General features: G+C 41.5%; 1 protein-coding gene across 2 annotated transcripts in view; it reads right to left on the bottom strand.

Annotated features, from left to right (window-relative positions):
* The window catches only part of LOC121299774 (PDZ domain-containing protein 2-like), a 57155-nt gene extending 45085 nt beyond the window's left edge, over nt 1–12070 (bottom strand). For both annotated transcript variants that reach the window (XM_041227820.1, XM_041227830.1), the window contains exon 1: nt 11615–12070. In XM_041227820.1, the coding sequence (XP_041083754.1) occupies nt 11615–12028 (414 nt within the window). In that variant the 5' untranslated portion in view covers nt 12029–12070. The remainder of the gene's footprint in view (nt 1–11614) is intronic.
* Between the last annotated feature and the right edge of the window lie 11892 nt (nt 12071–23962).

Below are 23962 nucleotides of genomic sequence, written 5' to 3'. Positions count from 1 at the left end.
TATGTGCCTAAGCCAACATGATATGCTATCTTATCCTTGAACGTATTAACACTTATTATAGCAAGTGAGTAGGACATCAATTCTGATAGACTGTGCATGCAGTGCCAGCATTTCTGTCCTGTCGCACTAGGTATAATAAGAAACATTAAACAAAAATGGACTTTGTTAATCTGCCTGCTGTAGTTTTCCGAATATCCTGCGCGCAATATCCAGCATGGGCAATGTGCATGGGATAATCAGCTGGATAAAGAATCGTGAATGCAGGACCACTTCCTGACACAAAATCAACTGGAAGGGAAGACTAGCCCAATCAGTCCCAGCCACTCAGCACAAGGTATCTTAAAACGCTTAAAGTTCTGCTGCAACTGAAAAAGGCACAAAAGCAATGCCCTACTAGCATATTAAAAGACTAGCTTGCTGTCATTAGAAGGCCTTTATATAAGTTACTGTGCTGTGCATCCCTGAAAGAAATACAACCAAAACCACTGAGGAATAGTCACACACCCTTCCAAAACAGTTTAAAGACCAGAGCAGACAGCTGGAAAGGTTTCCTCCTTCAGATGGAAGAGATTTTGAAGTGTTTATAAGACTTGCAGACCGGCCTCAGGGGAACCCTCCTCTGCTCACTCATTCCTGATATCAGGATTCTGGCAAGTATGCAGATCTCACTCAGCAAGCATTAGGAGCATCATAGCAAATAGTCAACATGTTCTGGATATCACACATGTATGACAAGTTACAAAGCTCTTCAATTGAAAGCATTACAGCAAACAATTAGAGCCCCGTGTTTTTTTGCAAATACGAAATACAACAAAATGCAACATATAAAACGAAATAAAACTAAATGCAAATATATAAAATGAAAGATCATTATAAAAGCTACACAGAATTACATTTTTAAATTGGGAGGTTTATACAAAAAAATATTTAAAATAAATACTTGCAATCATAGTTGTCAAGGCTCAGTCGTTACCACGGACACGGTCTGAAGGGAAACGGAAGCTCTGACTAGGACTTGTGCAGATGTATAATTTAAAGGGAGTCGTCTGGGAATTCAAATTGTGATGGAAGAGAAGAGACATTTGTTTCTAAAATGCCTAAACTGTGCATAACAATTAAACAATGCTGCAAAGAATTCGAACACGAGGGGACGTATGCAGCTGACTGTGACAAAATAATGATGTGCATTTTTGCAACTGTTGGCCAGAATGGGAGTCGAAATATACCATCATTAAGCATAGCTGTTTATTCCTTTTGGGGAAAATGTGGTTGTTTCCTTATATTATATATTAGTATGCAAATTCTTTGCTTTATTTCAAGTGGTGCAAACTTTGCACTGGAGCAAATGCTGTTTTGGATTTTTAATGACTTTGAATGAATGAATCTGCTTTGCTTCATGTTTAAATACTGAGAACCTCCAAGCTTGTACACTGAAGCCCTGCTCCAGTGCAATGGGATTGAAATACAATTCCTACCATTTTATTGAATGGGTAAATCCCTGTATGTGCAATTATTATGATAGCCCCTGTGGCAATGTACCCCGCCCCCATGTTTATTTTTGTGCTGTATGTTGAAAAAAGGGGAAGAAGCAGGTGCCAGCTCCACAGCCAAAAAGGGAGGAGTCTGTGCATCGACCGCCCAAGAGGGAGGAGTCTGTGCGTCCACCAGGATATAATATGGGTTATGCACACGAGTGTTTAAAATGTCTATTTGTATTTAGGCACGAGGATTGCACAGCACTTCACATGCAGGTAAAATGTAATAAAATGTGAACACGGGAAATTGCAATTAATTAATTCATGTTGGGTTTTTTTGTGTGGGGGAAAACAAAAAAAAAAATGGGATGGGAGGAAGAAAGGCAGCTATGACGTAATCGCCAGGAGGAGTTGAAGGAAGGAGGGGCTCCATGGTGCACCTCTTGCATGGAGTATGGGCATCTCTGGGATGTATGCCCCTATGAAGACCCTCTCTTTTTGAAGGCCCTCGTTCTGGGAGATGTGGAGGATGCGGAGGAGTGACTTCGCTGGAAGGCCCCGAGACCAGCCCACAGAAAAAAGGGAAGAAGCAGGTGCCAGCGCTACAGCCAAAAAGGGAGGAGTCTGTGCATCGACTGCCAAAGAGGGAGGAGTCTATGCGTCCACAGGCCAAAACGGAGGAGTCGGTGCATCCACAGCCCAAAAGCGATGAGGACTGTTGACCGCTCCTTCCCACAGAAAGAATGCCTGCTGTCTCCACCTCCACCAGCAGAGGAAGAAAGCCTGCTATTCCAATCTCCACCAGCAGAGAACGAATGCTTGCTGTCCCCATTTCCCCCAGCAGAGGAAGAATGCCTGCTGGTTTTGCCTCTAGAGGGAGAGGTCCCACCACTGTCTCCAGAGCGAAAGGGAGAAGCTCTGCTGTTCCCTGCAAATGAGGGAGAGCCGCAACAGTCCCCTGCAAGTGAGGGAGAGCCGCACTAGTCCCCTGCAAGTGAGGGAGAGTCACACCAGTTCCCTGCAAGTGAAGGAGAGCCGCACCAGTTCCCTGCAAGTTAGGGAGAGCCACACCAGTCCCCTGCAAGTGAGGGAGAGTCACACCAGTTCCCTGCAAGTGAGGAAGAGTCACACCAGTTCCCTGCAAGTGAGGGAGAGCCGCACCAGTTCCCTGCAAGTTAGGGAGAGCCACACCAGTCCCCTGCAAGTAAGGGAGAGCCTTACCAGTCCCCAGCAAGTGAGGGAGAGCTGCACCAGTCCCCTGTAACAAGGGTAGACTACACGCTGCTCCCGCCTCCGTCGCCAGGAGGCTACACCGCTTCCAAAGCCAGAAGCAAAGCAGCAGGAGCTGCCTCTGCCTCTGCCACCTCCATCTGCAGGAGCAGAGCAGCAGGAGCTGCCTCTGTCTCCGCCACCTCCACCAGCAGAGGGTGAATGCCTGCTGCATCCCGGTCCACCAGTAGAGGGTGAATGCCTTCTGCATCCCCGTCCACCAGCAAAGGGTGAATGCCTGCCTGTCCACCAGCAGAGGATGAATGTTCGCTGAGTCCCCGTCCACCAGCAGAGGGTGAATGCCTGCTGGGTCCCTTTCCACCAGCAGAGGGTGAATGACTGCTCGGTCCCTTTCCACCATCACGAGGAGAGGAGCTGGAGCTGCCTCTGCCTCCATCACCACCTGAGGGAGAGCAGCAGGAGCTGCCTCTCCCTTCACCAGAAGGACTAGGACATGATGCTGCCATCGCCTGGGGTTGCCTGCGGCTCCGCATCGCCGGGGGTTGCCTGCTGCTCCGCATTACGGACGCCGAGGCGTAGCGCTGCCAAACGGACGACAGGTGTGCTAGCGGCACACCTCGGTGGTAAGTGTAAGAGGGGAGGGAGGAAGAGCACCTCGGCTCTGCCGTCTCTATGGCCAAGGGCTCCCCTCCTGAGTTCGCAACCCCAGGGTCCACTGCTGCTATCGCCGGGGGTCATCAGAACTGCTTCATCCTGGGTCACTGGAACTGCTTCGCCTGGGGTTGCCAGAACTGCCTCTGAAGGGAGCTGCCGGCTACGAAGAAGGGGAAGGTCGGGGGACCACCTGCCCCCGCAGCCTTTCCGCTGCCAGGACTGTCCCCGGCTGAATGGGTCAGTCTGGGAGCTGTGCGCAGGTCTGCTGACAACATGGCAGTTTTTCCGCTGCCAGGGGTACAACGGGATAAAGCAGCCTTTCTGCTGCGAGGACTATCCCGGCTGGAAGAGCCAGACGCTGCATGGTCAGCCTGGCCACTAGGAGTGTGCACAAGGGGGGTGGGGGAATGTATGTGGCAATGTGCCCTGCCCCTGTGTTTATTTCTGTGTTGTATGTTGCGTGTAGTGTGTTAATGTTGGTGTATTGTAGTTGGTACATGGGATATAATATGGGTTATGCACATGAATGTTTAAAATGTATATTTGTATTTAGGCACAAGGATTGCACAGCACTTCACGGGCAGGTAAAATGTAATAATATGTGAGCACGGGGAATTGCACTTAATTAATTCACGTGCAGTTGTATCGCTACTCCAATTGAATGATTGATTAGCAATCAAGTCTTGGTACAGCTGCATAAAAGCAGCATGTTTTCACTCACTCAGTGTTGTGTGTTCTGTGAGTGTAGAACGGGATTGGAGACGGAGGTAATAGTAAATCAGAATAGTAAATCATAATAACAGCTCACAGTGTTTGTCTGTGTAGTCCGGTTTGTTTGTCTCTTTGTTTTGGCTACCAGTGCCGTGTCCTGTGTTTTGATTGTCTTTCAACATTTTATTTTCTGTTTGTTCATTTATTAAATGCTGAGCGCAAGCAAGCGCTCAGCTTCACCAAACTCCCTGTCTCTGTGTCTGTTCTGTGTTGGTCCCTGTTTCTGGTCTGACGTCACCCACTACAGCCGTATTTGTGACACCCCAGAATAGTAGGGCAGTGTGAATACATCTTTTTTTGTTTTATCTTATTGTATTTTTATAGAGGGCATGGGCAGTATTTACTATAAATTAAAGAGAGTCGGGACTGTACGTACCATTACTGCTGCTATGGTAACTAAATTATTTTTCTGTGCAAGGTCTGTTTATGTTAAAATTTTTAAAAAAGCGGATAATGTTTAATAAAAAAAATAAGTAAGTAGTTAAAACATGCTGTATACTATACTATCATTAATCTATTTTAGTTATTATATTAATGCATATATGTAATAAAACTAAATTAAATTAAATTAGAAAAATTAAGTTAAATTCGTGAAAAATAAAATGAAAAATTATTAAAAAATAAAAAGAATTTCACAGGGCTCTACAACCAATAAACATGTCCTGGATATCACACACATATAACAAGTTACAAAGCCTTTCAATTCAAGTCATATAGAGTATTTCCCTCGAGGTACACATAACAGCTTTGCTTATGTGAGGTGTGTTTATGACATTTGCTGAATTGCTGTTTTAAGCAGCCACTTAAATACAAAATGGTTTGCATGAAACACTAATCGCTTGTTTAACTATGGTTCCCACAGGGAATGGGTTTAACACACAGCAGAGTATTAAGAGCTGATCCTTGTTTCTCTTAACTGAGAACTAAGGGTGGATGTCACAGTAAAACTTTGAATCTGGTCAATCTTAAATGTTACCAGTAAATTTCAACATTTACCAAAGAAAGTGGTAAAACGCCTGAAATTATGAAGAAATAGATTGCTTTTCAGACATTTACTGCGTAATCTTATGATTTACCAAAGCGTATTGGTAAATGCACGTATATCATCAAATAATGAATTTATTCCTGCATAAAAATGATCAATTAACAAAATAATCATTAGTGTCGAAGAATATGTTTATTTCAGCATACACATTCAGGGCTCTACATTTAGACTTTTAGCCCTTTGGGTCACTGAGCTAATGTTTTTATCGGCCCGGATACACGTTCATCTGCCCCAATATATATACAGCGCTTTTTTCCATGTGGTTTTTAATTTCCATTTGCTTATGTGTACGGTAACGATTTTTACGGTAAAAATCCACCCTATCGTCCAGCTTCCATGCGGTGTAGGTGCATCTTTTTCACTGCAGTCACAAAAAATGAACCTGCTATGTTGCAAACTATTACTGTGTGAGACTGGATATGATGTAAACGAAATGTTGAATTTCCAACCAAAAAAAGTAGTTTTATCTGCAAACCTGGGAAATTGATGGCAAACAAGACCGAACATGACATTTTTACACAGTCATAATGAAGCCAGGTGAAGTCTTTCTTCCACTCCACTCTACATTTTCGGCTTAATTTTTTTTCATAATTTATTTCTTCATCTTTATTGAGTTGTTGGTGCAGTTGGTTGCTTAGTTGTAGAAAACCTGAATTGTAAAAATGTGCCATGTACAGGTAACGAGTATTACCAACTGCACTTTGGTACGTAGTCTCAGATTCTGACTCTACAACAAATATGACGCGCGGCAGGAATGCTCAATTACGCTTATGGAGGGTTCAGTAGTTACATTTTTAAAAACTGGTTTGTAAATTAGTTTTTTTCATTTTTTTTGGCATACTGCCCAGTCCTAACTACAGGCCAAACTACGATCTCTACTGGCTCGGGCTGCTGGGCCATGGTTAATGTCGAACCCTGGCCCATTAACAAAAACTATTGATGTGAACAATATATGTATTTCTGCATGTATTTTCCATGAACATAACAGTCATTAATGAGCTTACAGTAATGCATTTTAAACTAGATCAACATGGCACTGAACAATACTGTGATCCACTTACATACAACAACCAACATTCTGGCAAATGTGCATATAAAATTATTCACAATGGTGTTGAAGGATACTGTACTCCAAATACGTAGTTGTTTGATGAACAATAACATTGTGTAAAATGCTAATTATATAATTTAGGACCTTTGGTTATGACACAAAATTCCACAAAGACAGGCAGTGAATAGATATGCGTACTTATTGCACCATGTTAGACTCATGACATGACACGAAAGCAATTAGAAAGACATTCAGTCATTACTCAAAGGCACTTGGTTACTCTTGAGATTTACCGATAAACTTCTGCAGTAAAGCGTTATCATATTTATTACGGACATTTAAAAGTAAATCTTAAGACTTGCCAATATTCTGACTTTTACCGTAACATATTCAGACACCATCGCTGCAGCAGGAAATGCACTACATTACAGTCGCGTTCAAGTCTGGCACTTATTTGATGGTGGTTCATTGTGGAACGCACTGCATCTGGTCCAGGAGATGGATTTTGCAGCTGTGTTTATTGAATTAATTGTATTAATTTATATAATGAGGTGTCTTTTCATTACCAACAGAACAGAGACACTGCATTCAAAATGTTATTACCAATAAGTCGTCTATGCTTTCATTTAAAACATGCATGTTTGTAACCCGTCAATACTGCTGATTGCTTGATTCTTAATGTAAGTTAACACATTGTATCAGACGCTACTGTACAGCACTAGTTTGTGTCTTTACGAAGTAAGAAGTATGGAGGTCCAGTGGTAAAGCAGATATGGGTCCTCCTGTATCATGCCTCTAACCTGTTAACTGTAAGGTAAGCACAACTGTAAGGCCTCCTGGGCAATGTTAACTTGTGCATAGAAAGAGGGAATGCAGGATTGCAGGATTGCGTGTAAGTCATGCTCTGAAATAGTGTAATTCGGGTACACAGTTTGTTTGGCAGTTTGACCATGTTGCTGATTCTTTTGGAGACCAGACATTTCCTGTTTATGTTGTATCTTCGTGTATCGCCCTCCCAAGTCTGGTAGTTGAACTCAAAACTTGACGTATTTCCCTAACGGCTGTGCAGTAAAGAGACACTTATTAGGGTTACTGGAATTTGCTTTCTTTGTATTCTATCACAGAGCAATGTTCTCTATTATATAGAAAATTGAAGAGCTAGGACGATGAGACAGAACACCTCAGGCAGGGCTGCTGTGCTTTTGTTTGCTGCAGTAACTAATGACATCGGAGTCAAGCTCAGAGAAACTGAACACAGATCAGTCTGCACATGGTGCTATTTCCATAAAGTTTCATTAATGGTCATACAGAATGTCCTGTTGAAGCAATTAGCATAGTCGTTTCAAACATTACATTAGTTATTTTAACTTCCACAAAATTGCAATTCCAGATTGTACCCACAGCAGTGGCACTAGTAACAAGTGTAGCTCCCTTTATTTTCTGTTCACACCAGGATGACTCATTCACAATGTCAAATATACTTACTAATAGACTCTAAGGTAAAACTTTTTCTTAGTGCCTAAGGTACATGAGTACGTTTTTATACAGGTTTTACCTGACACAAAGACAACCAAGTGAATTATTAAACCCAAGACCACTGAAAACAAATTGGTCAGCACTGGGAGCACAGTATCTGTGATAGCAGAACAACGGCACAGAATGAAGTGCAGCTCAAACGCCAGCAGTTTTTTTTTTTCATTGTTGTTGTTTTTTTTTTTTTTTGTGGTTGCTTTTTTATTTGCTCAAGGCAAGTCATCATTTTAAGATGTAAATAAATCATGACGTCAGCTCAGGATCAGACATTGGAAAGCGATCAGAAACACATGTGGACAAATAACATATACATGAACTAAAAATACATGCAGGCCATTAGAGCCTTTCAGTAAATCTGAAACAGGAGGTTTACAGTACAGTCAAACCTGCTCATGCGACCAACTTTATTTAGCGATAATTCGCTATATATTCCTCCCATAATGATATTTGTGCTTTTATTTAACTAAGCGAACACCTGTCTTACGCGACCAGCGACCACAATTCTGTACCCAGCAACGGACTCAAACCTATATTAAGCACGCTTATACAGGGCTATTGTTATAAGAAAAATATGGTTTTAAATGGTATATCCTAAATTCAAAGGAATACGGTAACCATTTTAGCTGTCTTTTATCCGTAATCAATAAATCAATATCGCTCTCTTGTAAAGGAAGAGGAGAAACAAAAGGTCCTCCCTAGATGACAAAATTAAAGTTATTAAACTTGTAAAGACAGTAAGTGCCAGAAAAACTGCTGAAAAATTCAGTACTAGAAAGTCGGGGATACAGCATTTTGAAACGGAAAGAACTATGGCTTGAAGTTTAAGGTTTTTATTTTTGTTCATGCAAGTGTTTTGAGCCAATTCGATATCTTAACTTGTCCGTGTGTTGTGTTGTTCTTCCCACTCCTTTATCACAATTAGGATGTGGACTCTTAAGACTTAAAGGCAAACTAGTTAAAAGGAAAAATAGAAAACAGAAAAATTCATATACTTCTGGGAGCTCTTATGATTACCACGTGTTCCAGAGTACACCATTAATAGGAAATCTCTGTACCGTGCCGTTGGTTTCATCGGTATTTCTCCCACTAGTTACTAGGAGATTCTTGGGGTTAGATTACCCTAAACAAACTCGCTTGCCTGGGTTTATTATGTTAAGGTGGATGGGGTGATTAGTTGATTAGGTTAATTAACAAACAATCAGCGCCCAGCCATAAAAGGAGGCCTCTGCTTCTCATTTCGGGTCTCGGTCCTCTAGACCGACAGCGAGGTATCGGTCTATCCACCTCCTCCTCGGAGGAGTGCGCGGTCTCGGAAAACTCCCACTCCTACACGACGGCACGAGGAGGGTGTTCTCGGTCTCATCACCCACTCCTCGACGGCAGCGAGGTCATCGACGTCTCTCCCACACTCCTAGACGGGCACGCGAGGGTTATCTTCCTCGGTCCTCTCCATCACTCCTCGCGACGGCAGCGATCTCGGTCTCTCCCCTCCTCCTAGACGGCAGCCGAGGAGCTACGGTCTCTCCCTCCTCCTTACATTCCAGGACATTGCCCAGCCTGGAAACCTTTATTTTGTAAGTTGCTTTTTGTCTTTTTTTTGAAAAACTGCAGCGTCTCTGGCATCTAACCACTCGTACAGCTCCCCAATTTGGTGTCGTAGTGGGATAGCGCCACCAGAGGCTCAAGCAATATTTGTTTTGTGGAATTTTAGAGAATGATTCTGTTTATTTATTTATTATTAGCTACACAAGACGAGCAAGCAATGACACTTAACTGGATGATGCAACCTGAGGCTTCCACGATCTCCCCGTAGTTATCAACAAGCCCGAGATGCTACTTTAACTTGCATTTCGTTCTCACACTTGCCTGGGTGAGGAACTAGGAGAGGGGTGATGAGCTGCCGTCGCTCCCAGAGCCAGAGAGGGTCCAATCTGCCGTTCCCAGAGCCATGGAGGAGAGGGAGGAGGATCTGCTGTCGCTCCCAGAGACAGAGAGGGAGGGGGATCTGCTGTCGCTCCCAGTGCCAGAGAGGGGTGAAGAGCTGCCGTCGCTCCCAGAGCCAGAGAGGGAGGAGGATCTGCCGTCGCTTGTTCCGTTTCCCAGGTAGTGAGGAGCTGCCGTCGCCGCCAAGAGCCCAGAGAGGGGGAGGAGGCCGCCGCTCCCAGAGCTCATAATTAGGATGTAGCGGCTCCCATAAGACTTAAAGGCTTGGTCGCTCCGAAACAGTTAAAAGGAAAATAAACACAGAAAAAATTCAAGCTCATACTTATAAGAGTATGAAAACAGTGTGCACGGTAATCGAATAAGATCTCATGCTTGTGCTGCCGTTGGTTTCAGAATGCAATGAATCAACACGTACCTGAAAGGTATGTTTTGATTCACTGAAATAATGAAAGGCAGCCGCCTATTCACCAGAGGGAGACGGGCCGCCGTCGCCGTGCTATTGAAATAGGCAAAGGATTTAAAATTGGACCTGATGCCTTGTGTGATTTGTTGAGAAAGGCAAGCAAGGATGGGTTCATTCCTTTCACAAAATAAGGTTGTTTTGTTTTTGGATTGTTTGGAAAGTTTGAGCGTTAGTGAAGGCATCCTTCAGCCTGGAAAATGTCATTTTTTGTGGGTTTTGCTTTTTAGAGACTTTTTGTGTTAAATTGCTTTGTTTTGGCCCTTGTGCCCTTTCCCTTTTGTGTTTATTTATAATAAAATAGTTATTTTTTTTGGGTGTCCAACACAGCAATACAAAATGTATTCTCTAAAAGAAGACTGCGCCATTGATGGCTTTGTAGGGATATATCGAGCAATTTAAAAGCAGCTGGGGGTTGGGATACAAGTAATTCAGAGGGTGTGCTTCATATACAGATAATACAGTAGTTTAAATTCACTATTGATCCTGAACACATTTTAGTTCAAAAGGTATTGAATTAAAAGGTTGCTGTTTCATTACAATCCCTTTAAAAAATGAGCCGATCAGCTCCTTTCGTATCCAAACTATTTTCCTGAGACGATTGAACTGATTTAAAAAGTTTTTCTAAGTAGTGCAGCTCCATCTAGACGCACACAAACACATTGAAAGTGCATTTCCTGTTCTAAGCAAACACTGTACCACAATGAGGCAATTATGGGGCCCATACCACTTATGAAACAGGCAGTAAATGAGGGCACTTCAGGCAGTCATCAAATAGGGACCAGATAAGCATTGCATTAGTTTCTATTCTGCTCTACCCCTGAAACCAAGAATACAGACAAAGACACAGAAATTTCTTTCAGCATTGACCAATACATTTCATTCAGAATTTTTTAATGCTGTATTAGCTCGATGACAGCATCACATGCACATCTAAATATATTACACTTCAAAGCACAAGGACAGCACTGTTTCAATGGGTATAAACACACTGTTAAAAGTGATCATTACTGAATACCAAATGCAAGTGAGAAAATGACAATTAAAACAAACATCCGGTATATAAATTAACTTTTTTACTTGTTTGGGGTAAAACAATACAGATCTGAAGCTGAGGGAAGACAAAGCCACTTTTTCAGGAATAGTGGCTTGAAACCTAGTTCCAGGAGGCCGGGATACCTTGTTTGAGGTAACTTTGCTGTATCAAACCCCCAAGTCTCCCCTGGAGTGCCTTGCAGTGGCCTGAAACCAAGTCTCCTGAAACCATGTCACAAGCTGGCTTCATGTTGCCTCAGCTTTAGGGGCACCAGTTGTGACTATGGCACAATTTTATCAGCCTAGCCTAATTAAAGCATTGCCCTGGCAGTAATGCAACGTGCCCTTTCCTAAAATCCTTCAATGTTGAGTGAGTTTCGTGGTAAACTATCGATTGAGCCAGGTACATGTCTTACCAGTTCAGGATGCTCGCTGTTCAGGGAGTCTGTTTTCCCGCCATCCGAGAGCCGACTTCTGGGGAGCCCACTTGTCACAGTTGGAAAGGAGGTCCCGTTGTAGAGTGGTGGCTCAGTGCTGGTGTTCCCCTCTGAGTGTTGCTCCGCGGGGTACACAGTCTCTCTTGGCGAGTCCTCCATTTCCACAGAGTTGCAGTATCCATTCTCATGCCACGAGTCTCCGCTGTCTCTACTACTGTCCTTGCTGTCCCGGGTGAAGGAGGACCGGGAGATGACCCCGAACTTCCGGGTCCTCTTCCCATTGTGAGCAGGGCTCCCACTCGGCTCAGAGGAGACGCTTGCCCTGTGTTCACTGCCGCTGGCAGCGCCATTGCAAGGAGGAAGAGGAGCTTTGCGTTTGATACGACGCAGCATGATCAGGTAGATAAATCCGCCATTCCAGCACTGGTCAGCCAGGTAACTGCAAAACAAACAAATAAATAATGACATATATACTTCCTATATTCCTATGTATAACACAAGAGTGCGCTGAAGATTCTTACACTGTAATATTCAGTGATGTTATCAACAACAAATGTGCGCTGAAGATTCTTACACTGTAATATTCAGTGATGTTATCAACAAAAAGGGTGCGCTGAAGAGTCATACACTGTAATATTCAGTGATGTTATCAACAAGAGTGCGCTAAAGATTCTTACACTGTAATATTCAGTGATGTTATCAACAACAAGGGTGCGCTGAAGATTCTTACACTGTAATATTCAGTGATGTTATCAACAACAAGGCTGCCCTGAAGATTCTTACACTGTAATATTCAAGTGACGTTCTTGTGACCTCATTTACAAGTACAGTCATTTCTCTTATGAGACAAAATGTTAATTAATATAAAATCATTAGACTAAACCTGCAGACAGTAGTCAGCTACAGAAATTGGCCACTTTGTATGAATGACAGGCAAGTACACTGGAGCTATTATTAACTAAGGCAATCTCACCATTAGAGACCTCTTAATCAGGCATCTTAGTAACTTGCTAGAGAAAGAAATAAAAGTACAGTGAAAGAGTTCAGTGATAGATGTGGTTCACAACAGCACTATTAAAATCTCCTGAGGAGTTCAGTCACTCAGATCACAATGTTTGGATACAACTGGGATGTGTTTTTGGATGTTTATTATGAAAGATTGGGAGGTTTATACAGTAACTCCTTATTGGATTGGATGTGTACGCTGCAAATCTGTATAACTACCCAACTCTCCAAAACACACCAAAAACCCACTGGCTAATAAGATCTCTGAACATAATGATTTGTGAATACACCCTTAAATACATGTATTACTGTAAAAGCTCAGAAAGTCTAGAGGTCTGGTTTGGTTACGCATGATGTTACCTCTTAAATCCAGATCTATTTTCACTGCTACTTCTTTTTCCATTCATAAGTTCTTTTCCATTCATACATTCATAAAAACCATTATTATATATTATATATATAATATATAGTATATATATATATTATATTATATATAGATATATATATATATATATATATATACATACACACACACACACACACACACACACACACACACACAGTGCCTTGCAAAAGTATTCAGACCCCTGACCAATTCTCTCATATTACCGAATTACAAATGGTACATTGAAATTTCGACACAATTACCTTACCATTGGCCTCCACCTGTGAACCATTAAAGTTGCTGCCACATTTTCTGGATAAAAACCCCATTGTTGAAGGATCATTGGTAAGGCTGTGAATCTGAAGGAAAATGAAAACTAAAGAGCATTCTACAGAAGTTAGAGATAAAGTAATACAAATGCACAGATTAGGGAAAGGGTACAAAATAATATCCAAGTGTTTGGATATCCCAGTGAGCACAGTTGGATCAATAATCAGGAAGTGGAAGCTGCATCACACCACCCAGGCACTGCCAAGAAAAGGCCGTCCCTCAAAACTCAGCGCTCAAACAAGAAGGAGACTTGTGAAAGAAGCCACAGAGAGGCCAACAATCACTTTGAAGGAGCTACAGAGTTCAGTAGCTGGGAGTGGAGTAATGGTGCACCAGTCTGCAGAAAAGCATTGAGAGACTGACCCCGCTGCGATGTTTTTTGTGGCAGAAAAAAGGTTTTGTGGTTTAGATTGGACCAGATTTTAGAGCTTTTTGAGTTGGCCAATGAACTCATGAGGAGACTAGCCTGTGGCCGCTTAGGATATCAAGAGCTCTGCATAACACTGGCCTGTATGGGAGGGTGGCAAGAAAGAGGCTGTTACTCAAAAAGTACCATCTGAAAGCACATCTGGAGTTTGCCAGAAAGCATGAGAGTGACCCAGCTGCGATGTGGGAAAAGGTTTTGTGGTTAGATGAGACCAAGATAGAGCTTTTTGGCCAAAACTCAAAGCTCTATGTGTGGCGCAAACCTAACACTGCCCATGCCTCAAGACACACCATCCCTACAGTGAAGTATGGTGGTGGCAGCATCATGCTGTGGGGATGCTTCTCATCAGCAGGGACTGGGAAACTTGTTACAATTGAAGGAAGAATGGATGGAACAAAATACAGGAAAATACTGCAAGAGAATCTGCTTCAGTCTGCTAAAAAACTGAAGCTTGGGAAGAAATTCACCTTTCAGCAGGAAAATGATCCCAAGCACAAGGCCAAAGCAACATTGGAGTGGCTCAAGAACAAAAAGGTGAATGTCCTACAGTGGCCTAGTCAAAGTCCTGATCTCAATCCCATTGAGAATCTGTGGCACTATTTGAAAATTGTGGTCCACAAGCGTCCTCCAACCAACCTGAACAACCTGGAGCAAATCTGCCAAGAAGAATGGGCCAAAATCACTCCGACACTGTGTGCAAAGCTGGTACATACTTACCCCAAAAGACTTAAAGCTGTTATTGCAGCAAAAGGTGGCTCTACCAAATATTAATGTGTGGGGGTTGAATACTTATGCAAGCAAGATATTTCAGTTTTTTATTTTTCTTAAAAATATTTCCCAACATAAAACCAATGTCACCTTACAGTAATTGATTTTGAGTTTCAGTGTTTTTAAAAAAAATATCGAACAGAACGAAACTTCAATGTACCATTTGCAATTCAGTAATATAAGAGCATTGGTCAGGGGTCTGAATACTTTTGCAAGGCACTGTATATATATATATATATATATATATATATATATATATATATATATATATATATATATATATAGAGAGAGAGAGAGAGAGAGAGAGAGAGAGAGAGAGAAATTAGAGAGAGATCATTTATCAACTGTTTCTCTCTAATCATTTTTAAAAAAACATCTTACATTACCTAAGGACTAAATATTCGGTAACCACATAGTACAAAAATAGCTTCTGTTGAGTCAGCTGTTCCTTTAATTTCCATGCAGAAATGATAGAACCAGACAGGTGCTACTGTCGTGCCCTACTTTGGACTGATTACTCCTGCTCACAGAAGCAAACACTACCTAACAAATTTCTACAACAACCTACAAGCCGAGGGCATTTGAAAACAGAAACCTAACCTACCCACCAAATGGCAACCCCTCACTGCTGCCATGGAAAGAGAAAGCGGGAACTCTACCTTGCAATGCAGTTTTCCTAGGACAGGAATGGATTGGGAATACAAGAAGCAGGATGTGGAGTAGGCAGTCAGCGCTCTCATACATTCCAAGAAGCACTTGCTAGAGCGACACATCTCTGTTCATCCAGGGGCTGACATTGGTGGGAAGGAACTATCGGCGCCACGCACCTACATCAAGCACTTTCAAATTGAGTGTGTAACCTCACTCAATCTCTTGGCTGTCCTTTAGGGTGTAAACAGTACTGTACTGGCATACACACTTTCAACTTTACTTTTTATAGTAATTGTTTTATTTTACTTTTGTATTTATTTCAAATTTGACTTTGATTTTCCCCATTTAAAATTAAATTACAGTGGTTTACAGTGCATCAAGATACTATAAATAATTACACTTTAACACATTTGAAAATCAATCAAACATCCCTATAGAATCGTTATGATTTTCATTTTCGTTTAATGTTTAAACATTAACCCAGCGAATGCTTTATTTCATGTACTGTAGACCATGTGTAAGTGAAAAGTGTTTGAAACATGGTTATGTTAAAAAGTGCTCTATTATAAGATGGCTCATTCATAAGGCTGTATTTTCTTTTACAGTTATCACAGATTTCACGATGAAATAAATACAGCAAACATTTGCATTATTGCCGCACTACCTGCATTTAGGAATCTGCAGGTAGCCTGTTTAGTTTGCTTCCAGTAAATGAGGAACACACACTGCACAGAGTTGCACAATTTCTGTAAAATGTCTTTAACAAAAAAGACACCAAATACATCAAAGATCAGAAATATTTCTGCTAAAGATCACTTTGTCCAGTACAAGAAGAGGCCATTTCATGTGTCTGTTGTTATTTTTACATGTATTTATGTTTTTATTTTGTTTGATAATTCACTGATGGTGAAAATAGAATGCCATTAAATATTCTACAATTTAGCATTTACTGTTTTTCAGGTAAGCATTTGAATATTTAAGAACGTTTGCTGCATAATAACTTCAGAGAAAAATTGTCAATTTTGAATGTAATGACGATATTATTCCTATTTAATATATATTATGTTTAAATCACATTAACATCTTGAAATACCTATTGAAACAAGCTATTGTTTTACCATGAAAACAACACATCCCTACTCATTCACTGTGAGGGGCTTGGACCTGAAGCTGATGAGCAATTCTGTATATTTTTTGTATTTTCTAATCCGTTTTGCAGCAATTCTGTAACAATGCAGATCTCGGATTGTAATGCTAGACTAAGCAGAAGCCAGAAAGAATCAAAATACAATAATATATCAACAACAGTTTGAAGCTGGAAGGAAACATAATGGAAAACATCCACAATCATATCAGCGCTTTTAAAAGTCTTTAAATTAATTTGTTTTATTTTTTCTTTGTAATGAATATCGCAGGGCGTAGTTTGTGATATGAGAACTGAATGTCCACCCAAGGAGTGGGATGTTATGTAAACCCAGAGGACAAAGCCCAAGGTGTTTACACAAGCATCCCACCCTGAGGGTGGCCATTCCATTCTCATTTCTCACACACTACCCCATGCAGTACTGTTTATCATCTCTGGTGAGCAATGGTTTTCCTGCCAGAGTTCTACAGTTCCTTGTTGCTTGTTGTGGATGGCTTATTCTACTAGTTAGTGAGTTATTAAATTAATTAGCTCGCAGTGGGGTCACGCTCTGTTGCCAGTGTTAATGAGCGTGTGTTTCCTATAAATGTTCGGTTATTATGGGAAATAGGAACTGGATGAGCCCTATGAAAAAAATGCTCCCCAGTTATTATAATTACACAAACGCAATTACTAATAACTTGTATTTGTTGGCTGTGTGATCTTATCAAAGTTTACCACAACAGAAAAACAACAATCATACGAAAGACAATGATAATTCGACCCCCTGTTATACAGTCCCTCCTATAAACAGGAAAGGTCTCTATTCCCTTGTTCTGACAAACCCATTTATTTTTAAACTCTCTCTAGCAAATGTTTGCATGACAATGATCTTGCTCATACAAGTGGTTCTGTTAATGGCTGGGCTGTCACTATGATCAGCAGTGGTATTCTAGCTACTTACGTATTCAATTTGTTGTCTGAGTGCCCAGATCTCTTTATATACTGTACACTCAAATGTACTGTACAAAACATGTTTCTAACCCCTTAACAGACTGCACTGCATTTTACAGGCTAATAATAAATACAACTTTCCTTCTATTTAGAACAGCATGGTAGTACATGTATACATTAGTACAGATACGGAAACTGTGTAATAGCATAGACCCTGTGTCCTGTCATAATCGAGAGGTGACAAAGGTTTTAAAGCCCATTCATTTTCTGACTTTGCATTAGCAATACAAATCCCTGGTCCCCCTTTCTTCTGCTGCAATACTAAGACCTTCCACAATTCAAGGCAAATAACTGAATTTCATTACCATTTTCTGAGCAGTTTTGACGACAAGCACAGTAGAGATATGACTGCCATACAGACAGCTGGACGGACAGATAGATCCATGGCCTATATTCACAGTGTGCTGAAGAACTTCCTGAAACAGACTGATACGCTTTAAAACAAGAAGGTGATCTGCTCCAGGCGATTCTTTTGTTCAAAACAGGGTTCATCACAAATTCAAATGTAATGAATTTGACAAGGTGGCGAGTAACTATTAGCAGAAGATGGATAAACGTTTAAAAACTATAAAATATTGGCATTTAAGTACAGACGATTTCACTTTCTGAAACCCCACCCCCCACAGAGGAACACCTCACATTCCAACATAGAAACTTATGAAAACAGCAAGACAGCAAATAAACATGTAGCTCAGCAAAACAAACCCCAAACGAGCCACAGCAAAGCAACAATTACAGTAGGATTAGCAACATCCAAAGAGATCCCTACAACAACAGCCAGCAGCAGACAACAGCAGGGCAAACAGCACAGTGCTGTTCAAGACTGGGTTTAAAGCACTCACTTTACTGCTAGAACTGGGTTCTTCTACTCTGCAACAAAGTGCAAGTTTCTGGCTTTGTAAAGATCTGTAGAAACATCCTACCCTAAACCAAAAATAGATGAAACCCAAGCAGCGCTGTTCCAACACTTATCTAATGTAGGAGGTTATAGATCACGCTAATGGAAGTGAAACAGTTAGGCTACAGATTGCTTTAGCCTTGCAGATTATCTCACTGGCGGGACACTAGAGGAGGTGGGGCAGGTTTTTGTAAGCAACAACACTAAAACTGCAATGAACACTGAATAAGTGCTGTTGAATACTATGTGTTACAGAACTACAGTCCAAAGATTCCAGTGTTCATGTCATTTAGTGCTACTGTTTTATTACACAGTCTAGGATTGCCTCAAGGAAGTCAGATAATGTACACAAATGTAAACATATACAGTAACACCAAACATATAGTTGAATAAAGCAGAGGACCAGAATGACCAAACCTTCAATTCAAATACATTATTCAAATAGAAGCTGTAATTGAATGCATCCGTATCCACACAGTATGAAGAGACGCCTTTCAGTTTAAGTATTTGTTGATAATAATGCTTTTGCAAATATTGATAATTAGTTAATGTGTAAGACACCCATAAGAAAGGCAGCACACTGGTGTGTTTATTTCAACACCTAGTGCTTTATCACACTCTGCACCATGTCCCTCAACCCAGACATTCCAATGGAATCAGGATTTATCAGTTGTTTAGCCAGAAGTTTTTTTATTTGTATTGTTTTTTGACAAAAAAACAGACAGCATTAATTGGCTTCATACAGTATTGTCAATTCCAGATGAAACAGAAAGTTCATGTGACCGTCATTCACATCAAATTGTCCTGGAAAGCCCTGACACAGACTTTCTGAGCTGCTGCTACTGGCTCTGTCAACCAGACAAAAAGACGAGGCACTGCGTTCCAGCTCCTAATGTAACATGACTTATGAAGCACAAGGACAGGGATCCAGCAGCCTAACACATAATGCAACAAGAAAGACTCTTGCATTCATATCCTTATCAGGAACATGTTACCAGGACAACAGACTCATTAGGCATGGACCACCAAGTAGTAGTGGTAGTAGTAGTAGTACTACTACTACTATTACTACTACTACTACTATATAATAATAATAATAATAATAATAATAATAATAATAATAATAATAATAATAATAATAATAATATCCTTTCCCTGTTACAACAATGCCATTAATTTTGGACGCAAACAAACTCTCAAAAAGCATTGCCCTGTTCTTTGCCTTCTAAACAGAAATGCACAGACTACCCAGAGGACAGATTGCTGCTTCAATCACAGACTATCCAGAGGACAGATTCCGGCTTCCATCACAGACTCTCCAGAGGACAGATTTCTGCTTCAATCAGACTATCCAGAGGACAGATTCCTGCTTCAATCACATGCTATCCAGAGGACAGATTCCTGCTTCAATCACAGACTATCCAGAGGACAGACTCCTGCTTCAATTACAGACTCTCCAGAGGACAGATTCCTGCTTCAATCACAGACGATCAGTAGGACAGATTCCTGCTTCAATCACAGACTATCCAGAGGACAGATTCCTGCTTCCATCACAGACTATCATTAGGATAGATTCCTGCTTCAATCACAGACTATCCAGAGGACAGATTCCTGCTTCAATCACAGACTATCCAGAGGACAGATTCCTGCTTCCATCACAGACTATCATTAGGACAGATTCCTGCTTCAATCACAGACTATCCAGAGGATCACAGACTATCCAGAGGACAGATTCCTGCTTCAATCACAGACTATCCAGAGGACAGATTCCTGCTTCAATAACAGACTCTCCAGAGGACAGATTCCTGCTTCCATCACAGACTATCAGTAGGACAGATTCCTGCTTCAATCACAGACTATCCAGAGGACAGATTCCTGCTTCAATCACAGACTATCCAGAGGACAGATTCCTGCTTCCATCACAGACTATCATTAGGACAGATTCCTGCTTCAATCACAGACTATCCAGAGGACAGATTCCTGCTTCAATCACAGACTCTCCAGAGGACAGATTCCTGCTTCAATCACAGACTATCCAGAGGACAGACTCCTGCTTCAATCACAGACTCTCCAGAGGACAGATTCCTGCTTCAATCACAGACTATCCAGAGGACAGATTCCTGCTTCAATCACAGACTATCATTAGGACAGATTCCTGCTTCAATCACAGACTATCCAGAGGACAGATTCCTGCTTCAATCACAGACTATCATTAGGACAGATTCCTGCTTCAATCACAGACTCTCCAGAGGACAGATTCCTGCTTCAATCACAGACTATCCAGAGGACAGATTCCTGCTTCAATCACATGCTATCCAGAGGACAGATTCCTGCTTCAATCACAGACTATCCAGAGGACAGATTCCTGCTTCAATCACAGACTCTCCAGATGACAGATTCCTGCTTCAATCACAGACTATCCAGAGAACAGGCTCCTGCTTCAATCACAGACTCTCCAGAGGACAGATTCCTGCTTCAATCACAGACGATCAGTAGGACAGATTCCTGCTTCAATCACAGACTATCCAGAGGACAGATTCCTGCTTCCATCACAGACTATCATTAGGACAGATTCCTGCTTCAATCACAGACTATCCAGAGGACAGATTCCTGCTTTAATCACAGACGACCAGTAGGACAGATTCCTGCTTCAGTCACAGACTATCCAGAGGACAGATTCCTGCTTCAATCACAGACTATCATTAGGACAGATTCCTGCTTCAATCACAGACTATCCAGAGGACAGATTCCTGCTTCAATCACAGACTCTCCAGAGGACAGATTCCTGCTTCAATCACAGGTGCTTTTAAAACTCAAGTGAATGACAATGACATCTCATTTCTATTGCAGTGTAACAATGAACTCAGTTATGTAACTCTGGTTTTACATTTTAGATGAACACATTATTTCAAGTTTTTTTTTTTTTTTTGCTTCTACTTCTAAACAGAAAAGCTGATACGGTCCCTGAATTTCAGTATGTTAGAAAGCATCATTGTATTATTGTAATAATTGGTCTCCCCTATAAGGGCTTCAACTCTCATCGATAACTGAGGATGCCATAAATCATCTAGCCCTTCAGCTTAGGCGCTACATGGAGTCATGGTGCTGCTACAGAATAGCAAGCCATTTCTAACTCAACTGTGCAGCTCCTAAAATATCCCCTTCTTTATTACAGAGCAAGAAGAATCAAATCCATTTCACTGAAAGCGATATTATGTGTCACTGCAAGCTGGGTGAGCTTTGAAACATTCAAATCAACCATGAAGTGCATTTTCACAACAATTACTTGGTTATCATATTGAACATTAGTGATTCTGTGCCAAGGGTAACAAGAATACTAGAATTATTCGTAAAGCAAGCCTGGGTAAACAAATGGCTATGGTTGCTCTTTAGTGTTTATTAAAGACGGAGGTGACGGGTAGCATTTTCCCTGTGATCTTTCATAGATTTGTTAAGAGGCATTAAAAGCTGCAATGCTGGTCCTTCAAAGACTGAGTTAAACATGAATTAGTTGGTGTTACCAAGACAACTACTGACACAAAGAGTAATTTGCAAACTGGTGTTTAGACACGAAGGAGTGGGTAGATACACCTTATCAGAACTGGGCTGTTCAATTGTATTTTTCTCAACACGTTTGTATAGATTATTTTCTAAAAAATAAAAGAAGAAAGCATTTTCATGAGCACTGTGATTGGGAGTTTGATCAGGTTTCTGCTATATGTCAGAGGAAATTTCTTACCACCTTCTTGCTGATTAGGCAGAATTAACGGCCTTCATAAGTTAATTTATCATCGATTTGAGTTAAGTACGTGGTAAAGCCAACAATGGATCCAACCCAAAACCTCCCTAACCTCCTATTCTAAGCACTGGGTTAGTTTAATAACAATACTGACATATTATAAAAATGTATCCCGCGCTACATATACCCACGCTTGTGGTATAAACCTAACTACAACATCTTTTTTTTGTGTTAACTGCTTTCAATTCTTTCCAAATCCAGAGGCAAGATACTGATAATGTGTCTGTAGTAATGACCATGGATGATTAAAGGATAAAGGAAGCACAGAGCAAAGCACTGATACAGTCCTTGAGATAGAGAAAGCAGCTTTCCTCTAGCGTTGAGCACGCTGCACACTGAATCACTGCATCATCTGCTAAATCTTACAAAATCAGTACAAAATCAGCACACTGTTAGGTAGTAGGTACCAAGATTTCTGTTTTCTGTTGCCCTTTTCCAAGCGCAGTACAATTAATTAACACCACCACACAAATTGAACCCCCCCCCCCCCCCCCCCCCCCCCCCCCCCCCCCCCCCCCCCCCCCCCCCCCCCCCCCCCCATACCCCCCCCCCCCCACCCCCCCCCCCCCCCCCCCCCCCCCCCCCACACACACACAAACCCCCCCCCCCCCCCTTGTACCCGGATCTCCTGCAGGACCCTGAACACACTTCCCATCCCTCCAGGTCTGCTGTGCTGGGATAGCTCTGGTTTGCACCACAAGAACATTGTTGCTAAAAGAAAACGGACTGGCTGTTTCATCTCTCATTTGTCTCCCTTGTTGAAGTGTTTGGTTTGTTTTTTTTTTTAAGGTGGAGGACGTCCAGGAAGCCTGGAAGGTTGAAAAGCAGGCTTTACCAGTTGACTCACTCATCACAGCTACTGACCCCAATTCCCTAGCTCTGTGGGTCAATCCCTAGCTAGCTGCCACCACTAACGCTGTGTACTTGAATAATGAATAATGTGTTACACAAATTTAGAGGCTGAAGTTTCAGAGATTTTACGGCTGGGCTGGTTTCACTAAGACAGCTTTAACAAAGGTAATATTACAAGGGTGTGGAATTCATACCGCCCGAAGTCATGTTACTAACTTTTTAAAACACTCTGTGTCTCCATGATTAAGAGTACCTTTGTGATGTGTCTGCAAATAACACATTTAAACATTATAGATTAAAATTTCTAGATTGAGGGGCCTTAATTTGAGGAGTCCGACTGGGACGGATCGGGAGGGACTGGGAGGAGCTGGGATTGAACTGGGAGGAGCTGGGAGTAGTGGTGCTGAACTGGGAGGGACTAAATGTATTGAGCTTTCTGATGTACTGAGCTCATTACCACTCTCTGAGTCCTCATCAGTAGATGATCTGGTTAATATCTACAACACCATCTTGACTGGTATCTTAGAGAATGTAGCGCCAAGCAAAACTCAGAGAGTGTCTTTTAAAAAAACCTCACCATGGTTTAATGATGCAACTCGTAAGATAAAATACAAGGGTCGTAAAATAGAACGGAGATGGAGAGAATCTGAACTGCACGTTCATTACATGGCATGGAAGGGCCACCTGGTTAAATATAGGAAGGCTCTGGCATTGGCTAGATCATCATATTATTCTAATTTAACCCTTTGCATTCCTATGTCAGACCAGGTAAGTAATAGTAAAATAGTAATGAAATAATGACTTGGATTGCCTTATTGAGGAGTTTGGTGATAAAATGAGTGATCAGAAGAGGTATGTGAAAAATACAGCAAACAAGGGGTGGGGCTTGGCTGTAGATACAGTACTGAGTGTTTTTTTTGAGATTTAATGCCTTTTGAACCTGTTTTACTCTGAAAAAAAATGTTAAACAGCGCAAGTAAAATAAACAGAGCGTGTGAAAATAAATTGGACCTGACGCGTCTGACGAGCACTGAATAAATGGACTGCAAAGGGTTAATTGAAACAAACAAGAAAT

The sequence above is a fragment of the Polyodon spathula genome, chromosome 2 (genome assembly GCF_017654505.1).
Source record: "Polyodon spathula isolate WHYD16114869_AA chromosome 2, ASM1765450v1, whole genome shotgun sequence".
NCBI classification, from domain to species: Eukaryota; Metazoa; Chordata; class Actinopteri; order Acipenseriformes; family Polyodontidae; genus Polyodon; species Polyodon spathula.
The sequence above is the reverse complement of the archived record's forward strand: the minus strand, read 5'-3'. Positions and strand labels throughout refer to the sequence as shown.